The sequence below is a fragment of the Merops nubicus genome, unplaced genomic scaffold (assembly GCF_000691845.1).
Source record: "Merops nubicus isolate BGI_N331 unplaced genomic scaffold, ASM69184v1 scaffold20583, whole genome shotgun sequence".
NCBI lineage: Eukaryota > Metazoa > Chordata > Aves > Coraciiformes > Meropidae > Merops > Merops nubicus.
In genome coordinates this window covers 39,726-47,341 of record NW_008598518.1, presented here as the reverse complement: position 1 = coordinate 47,341, position 7,616 = coordinate 39,726, and the positions used below count along the sequence as shown (strand labels likewise).

The 7,616-nt window shown below is 40.1% G+C and overlaps 1 protein-coding gene across 1 annotated transcript in view; it reads right to left on the bottom strand.

Annotated features, from left to right (window-relative positions):
* The window catches only part of LOC103769845 (supervillin-like), a gene marked incomplete at its 3' end in the record, with an annotated part of 62,716 nt that overhangs the window by 25,565 nt on the left and 29,535 nt on the right, over positions 1–7,616 (bottom strand). Inside the window, 3 exon segments of the mRNA XM_008937084.1 lie at positions 4,835–5,054; positions 6,546–7,081; positions 7,083–7,108. Coding sequence (XP_008935332.1) covers positions 4,835–5,054; positions 6,546–7,081; positions 7,083–7,108 — 782 coding nt within the window.

The window sequence follows — 7,616 nt, the reverse complement described above, 5'->3', positions numbered from 1 at the left end:
AGCAGGCACCTACCAATTCGGTCTCATCAGACACATAAAACAACTCAGTAGTTGCTTCTTTCACTACAACTCCAGTTACTGAGGTTACTACCAGACCCTTGGGGATCACCTGGGATGTCCTTCCTTAACTCAGGCATTGCTGTGACACCAATCAGTAGTACCTGTGCACTAGTAACTTGGTACTAACTATACTACAGCGGTGAAATCTATCTGCAAGATTCAACTTGTTTAAAGGATGTCCTATATTTAAAATGCAGATTACCATTAATCTCAGGTAAGTAGGATCTTTTAAAAGTGCTATTTAAATTAATAATTGTATGAATTTTCTAGCTTTCAGTAATCTGTAAAATGATTATCTGCAGTACCTGTGCAAACAGTTGCATTGGTTCACTAAATTTTTATTTTAGTTGAATTCATTTCTTTAATCTAGGCCATTTCAGTAAGGATTATACAAAATCCTTAACCCTACTAATATTTGAACCAGTTCAATAGCTAAACCTATTTTTATCACGAGATATGGAGATTCCTTTTTCGAGATGTGATTATTGTGACCCTTGCAGAAAGTCTTATCTTGAAACTTGTCTTGAAATTTAGAGGAGAAGGAAAGGGTAGGACCAAACAGGTCTAGCCAGAAGCCAAGTTTTAGGCAGCTGCTTCCTACAAAAATCCAGGGGGTGGAACCATGCGACTGACCTATTCAAGGATGACCAATTGGTCCTAAGGCAGTCATTTGAGAAAAACTGAGAATGCAGAAGACAGTAAATCCACAGAATACAATGGCAGTAGAATGTTAGTATTCAAGAAAGCAGTTATTTCCTCTCTTCCTGCCCAGGCAGGCAATGCTGGCAGGCTTCACCTTGCCTTGCTACTTCATACCTCACAGCACAGGATGAGTAGGGCTCACAATAATGAGTTGAGGCCATGGTCATTGTTTCCAGAACGTATACAAGATTTCACTGCCAGAATTAATCTTCTGGAGTGCATCCATGCATGTGAGAAACTGTGGAGGAGATCAAGATGGGACTGAATCGCCACCATGCAGTTGAATTATCTTCAGTAGTTATGTTCTCTCCGGTCAGGTTTGCTTAGAAATGATCTGCAATAACTGAAGCCTGAAGGCCTTTTGGTCATCTCTGACCTAAGATGGGCTTGTTTTTAAAAATGTCTAGCTGCTCAGCGTAAAAGGCAGAAAAAAAAAAGGCCTTTTTTTTTTTTTTCTTTTAGACGATGTTACTGCAGGCTATTTGCCATAAACTCTTGTCCCAAACACCTTGGTTGATCAGGAAAAGAAAAATCTGTAAGTCTAAGAATGCTTCTGTGTTTCTTTGTCTTCTCCTCTGTCAGAAGGATGGATTCATACTAGCTGCCCACTCCTCATTTGTATATGTAATGGAACAGCTTGCTCCTAGAGTAAGAACACACATCTGTCTGTTTTGAGCAATGAAATCACCACTTCAAGAAGCATGTGTGCCCTATATGCCATTGGAAACTTGGCTGCTGTGTAAAACCCAAAGCCATGTGTTTGTTTGGAATGATGGAAACAGCAATGAACTCGGACTGCCCTGACTCAGCAACAATTGCAGGGGCCCCTTCCAAATGAATAAAGATGCAAGAACTACTGAATTGTTTTGCATGACTAAGCTCAACAGCTTAGTAGCTCAACTCGAAGCAGACAGCAGTTGACTCTATGGAAAGTCTGCAAAAACAGGGTAATTATTTGGTCTAACCTTTGGATTTGTTTAAGGCCTACTACCTACTAGTTTCACTGCATACCTCTAGTTTTCCAATTCTGATAAATAATGGATAATTATTCATTACTCACTTTCACAGTTCTTATTCATAGCGTTTTTGCCTCCAGAAGTTCCTTTTCCAATCTGAAAAAAAATCAGTTTTACTCTGTTCTTGAAAGAAAAAACCTTTTTATATACCCACTCATCTTTGACAGCTTGCTCTGCATCCTTATTTCACCTGCTACTGAGCTAGAACCATCTGCCATCAAGACAGAATGATCGGCATCCCAGAGGTGTCAGGATGGATTCCAGGCAAAAGCTTTCACAGCTGAAGGCAAAACGTGGGGTTAATACTGAAGAGAAACAGAAACAAGATTTGAACAGTGGTTTTGCCTAAAGAAGGAGTATTGTATGAAAGGCCTTGGCACAAGTCCTGGCAAAAAGTGTCAAAAGTGACACATCTTTCTTCTGTGGCAATATTTTAGTATCTTAGCTGCTTCATTATCCTTGAGACAGATCAAACTGGACACAGATTTGGCTTTCACATGTACTCCACTGGCTGCATTTGACCAGTTCTTTTCAGTTAGATGATAAACCCTGGAAAACAGTAGGAGATAAGTAACTACAAACAGGAAGCTGGCTGTTAAAGAGTGCATAAATTCACTACAGTGGGGATTAGTGTGCATAGGAAGTCTTGCTCTGGCATCCATACATCAAAAGAGATTGAAAATTAAGTTGAGGCTGGGCTCAGGTTCCTGAGAAGGAATGAATGATGGTACGAGGTCTACCAGAAATTAGAGTTATCTGTATTTTTTTAAAATTATAATCGTGGCACAGTCAGAGCTGGTAGGGTGGCCTTCTAGCAACTTTGGTCTCCATAAACATGGAAGGATGAGTAGTTACACGTAAGTGATGGCACCATTCCAAATTCTTCAAGACATTCCTCTTCCTTACGAGAAGACAACTGAAATAAGGTTTCCACCACTCATACATTTTAGGCATCAGGGAACTGGCCCTGGCTGCCTAAAATAAAAGAGCCAACACTACTCAGAGAATGAACCTTTGCTCCCTCTCATCTCCAAGCCGCATATTTGAAGAAGAGGAGAGGGTAGGTGTCTTTTCTTCCTTGAAAAATCATGATTTTCATTCTTCCATATAATATAGGCAATTCTGAAGATGCCAGGCATGTACTCGCTCCACAAGGCTAATATTAGTCCAATGAACTAAGTCTTTGTGGAAAAACACTTTCGTCCAGACCAACATTGGGCATCCTGCCCAAATATCATTACATCTGTGGAAAAGCTGTTATCCATAAGGTGAAAGAATGTCTGACACAGCCAGAAAAATCCACTGGATGAGGAGATGAAGTTAGTGAGGATTTAAAAAAAATAAAAGAAATCCAAAATGTAATAGTTAATCTTTAGCAGAAATGGTTTTTTGAGGTTTATGGATACCTGGCATCAGCTACAGCCAAGCAGAAGAAAATGACTGGTTGCAGTTTTTTTAATTCTGGGCCAAGAAGTAGACTACTGTGGTGTTTTGGAAGGCTAAAACGTTTTGATACCAGCTCTGCCATTTACAGACATTTGTGGAATCAGAATACACAAATTCCTGACAAGACAGCAGGTATTTTCTTTTGTCAGCTTTGGTACTGACCAGACAGTCTTGGAGGCCTAACGAAAGCGATTCCAGATTGCAAGTGTGACTGACAGTCATCAGTTCCTCAAGAGACCAACTCAACTGAAGCATTAAATTTAAAACTGAAACAGCTGCTAATACTTGTACCTTCCCTTCCCTCCAACCTCATTTTCCCCACCAGGACTAGGGAAGGAAGATCATTTTCCACCTATAAATCAGAAGTTACTGGTCTTAAACCTTACCTGCCCAGATAGTTGTCATATTTACAGAAGGGGGAGGGGAGATGAAGGTTTCTTTAAACAAAACACCAACAGTAAACTGAAAAGGTAAGTACATCCTTCTGAAGGGGTACTAAGAGTGCACAGCTGTTCCAGCTGTCCCTGCACCACCTCTGTACGTCGGGGATGGCAGGGTGCGGATGCCCTATAAATGAGGATGACGCATGCACCTCCTAGAGACACACTAACCAAAGCAGTGCACTTTGGAATCACATTTAAAACAGAATAAAAATAGGAGTTCCTAACATCACACCTGCCTCACCAAATGAGGGAGTACTTTTACATTGTGAAAGTTTAATGAAGCAGCTATTTTTATTTATTGTTTCTGCTTTCACTGAATAAAAAAATGACGTAAAAATGGGCCTGTTTGTCAACCTGAAGCAAATAAATGTAATTTTACTCACTGGACTGCTACCAGATCCTTTTAGGATGTGGGGCTGAGTTTATACTCTCAAAATTTTAATAAATTAGAATGACTTTTACAAGTACTACAACAGCTATTGGAGCTGTAGCCACAAACTCCTACTGTCTGTACAACACAGAACACTTAAGATTTTACTTCAGATCAGAATGGTCTTGCACTGAAAAATATATTTCTAATACTCCCATAAACCTGTCTATTTTATCACCCTTCTAAAATACCTACAGTAAATTCTCAGAAGTCAAAATGGCAACCATGTATTCCTGAAGTAGAGAGGGAAACATCAGAGTCTATCCCTGACTCTCTGTACTCAGCTTATTTAAGAGAGACTCACAGAGACCAGCAAAAAAATGGCCATTAAAAAAAAAAAATCACATTATACCTGTTGTAACTGAAAGCAGAACCTTGGGAGTTATATTCAGTGTTATCAGTCTAAATGTAACTAGAACATGCGTTTTTACAGCTTTCATTCTCTGCACTACTCCTTGATTATTCAGGTGGCTCTTTCAAAATCAGATTATCACATTCTCTTGAACAGTAATTCTCATTCATCACCATCTGCTTTATTATTTATTTATTCATCACCATCTTTATAAGCATGTCAGACAGATTAGTTGCATGTTTCTGCTGTTAGTATTTGACATCTAACAAAGCCTAATAATCACTGCTTAGAGTTTTCAGAAACATGTTTAAAGCTTCTTTTTATACCATCAGTCTAACAACTGCATTTATAGAGATCATTTTTTTAAAAGTGAAACTTTAAGTACCTCTCCTTAATTGACATTGTTTTGCCGGAATTATCAAGGACATCCTCAGTTGTTTGTGCTTTGTTCTCTCCAACAGAAAACATCTCGCAGGAATTTTTATAAAATTTGCCTTCCAATTGCTCGGAGAGCTCCTGTAGCTTACAGGATGCTGCAGCAGCAGTTTGTGAAACTGTCCTCACTGCTGACGTGCTGGTGAGTTCAGAAGGAGGCTCAGAGTGGTCTGCCCATCCAAAAGAGAAGTGCCAGATTAGACTTAGTGCTAGTCTCAAACATATTTTACATTACTAACACTGAAGCAGAAAATCTGGTTTTTAACATTCAAATCCATGCTATCCTAAAAGACAAAAAAATTCTGGCTGAGCTAGAGTACAACAATTGATCATGCCATGTTATCTGCTGCACAGACTGGCCATTTGTGACTGAAGTTCACATGAAGCCACAGAATATCACGCCCAATACACAATTCTGAACTTCACAGGGATAGGGCAGAAACTGCTGCTCCCATCACCAACCAACGGGAAAACAAACTGATGAAAGTGAGAGGAGAACAGAGAGTAGGGAGAGAGAAGTTGACAAAATTTAAACAAGAAATTAGCTTATTGGTACATCAGTTTAACGCATATGTAATGTGCTAGAAGGCCACAATAGCTTAATAAAGGTATTACTTTCTAGGAGCTTTTTTGCTTTTGTGTTTTTAAGCATCAATTAAACCACAAAAAAATGCCTTGATGAAAGATAAATGCACCATTACAGTTATCCTTAAGGAAGTAAAAGTGACCTTTATTTTTCTTTTTGAAATTCTACAAGCACAACTCTCCTCTGATACACAACTACTCCTGTTTTATCCTACTCTCCTCCTCCCCTGCAGTCATAGGATATATTGAATGGGCAGAATGGACATGGCTTCTGAGGAATACAGGCAGAACTACACCTTCCTCCCTGCACCTGTTCAAAGACCATTAAATTCAAAACAAATTGACTTCACAGGATAAAGACAAAAATATTTTTAACACTACTAGGCACTATGGTTCTGTACCCCATCATAATAAAACAGAAAACTAATATATTATCCTTTTAAATTAAACAGAATAAAAGGCTTTATGCAATGACCAAATATTTCCAAAGCACTTTTTTTAAAGATGGGTGAGTTTACTTACAAAGCTTGAACTATGCTGTGCAGATAGAAAAAAAAATTGCTCTAAGATTTGTTTTATATCTCATTACTGCATTGAAGATAAAGTAACAGGAGTTTGCAAAATTAGCTACCTGAATATTATCCACTGCTAGCTATATGTGTACATATGTAGTTACTACAACTACATATGCATGAGAAGGCAACAGTTCAGAGCAGACACCTGACACAGCAGCAAGTTTAGTTTGTTCAGCATTTTGGAGGGCAGGGATAAGGGCAAAAGAGGAAAGGATAAGTCTTAGCTTCAGCATATAATACCACTTCTTTCAGACTAAGAAAATCTGAATAAGATCAAGCCATCTTTAAAGGCTGAAGAACTGAAAAAACAACAAATAGAAAATTGTACTTTAAAACTTAAGTTACTGTAAAACTTAAGATTTTGTGAGTCTCTCTCTACTTTTAAGCAGTGTTTGAAAAAAAGAAACATAACCAGCTTTGATAATGCTTGAAAGGAAGATGTTTAGAGAAATGCCACCGTTTGCTGAATGAGAATACACAAACAGCAAGTATATACCGCACCTCTTTGCAAAGTCTTGCTTTTCATAACACTTTCCAAATCCATCTTTTCTTCAAAGGACTGACCTTCTTTGACTTCCCATTTACCTTGCATGCCAGTATCAATTTCCTTCTGTTCAAGAGGCTGAAAAAGTGCTTGTGAACTAAACAGTTCCATGCTGCCCTTCCTCAGGAAGCCGTATGTAGTCTCTTTATGGTAGTCTACCGTTTTTTCAGGAAGAGGATGTGTGGTTTGTTCCTCAAAGGAGCTGTACTTTGTAATTTCATTAGCTTCATGTGCTAGAAACCTCTTTCTCTCTTCTCCATGCTTCTTTGACGCTCTTTTGCTTTCCAGCAGTTCCACTGAGGGCTGCCACTGCTCTGACCTCTGGGCGCGTTTCCCCGCAGAGTCCGAGCTCTCTGCTGCGGCGTGGAACCTCGGCTCGGCTCCGGCAGCGGCGCCCGCGCTCTCGCCACCCGCCGCCCTGGCGTGCGGGTCTGCAGCAGGCAGCGCGCCGCGGGCGGGCGCCATCGCTGAGATGGACGCTGCGACCGCAGTGGGTAATTTTTCCACTTTCATTTTGTACCTGTGCACAAAAAAATAAAATCAAAATAAAGGACTTAAAAGCTCTAAAATCACCAGTTCCCCAAAACGGTCTATTCGTATCAGCTCCTCAGAGGTGTGCTTCTGTATGAACATAGTGCTTTAGAAATAAAGACTAAAAACAGCTGAGGAGAGCAATAATAGCACCATAATTTGGCTGCAGACGAATTATTCCACCCAGGGAAGAAAGAACTGCACGTGAACAGCAACACCTTTAGTAAGAAAGCAGTGCATGTGTAGCATGCTACATGCCATTGTGTCAGGGCCCCGTGAAAAGGCTCACACTGGTATGGTGCTGTGCAGCACTGGGGAAAGAAATTAGTTCAGGTTCCAGATGCTGGATGACATGCCATGTGCCCAGGCTAATCATCTCTGCCTCTCAGCAGGACTAATTAGCTTTGGCACAGCTCTGCTCTGATACAGTTCCTAGCTCTGGAGCTAGCTCAGTGCCAGAGAGACTGCTCCGTGCTGTTCTACATCGGGCAGGCATT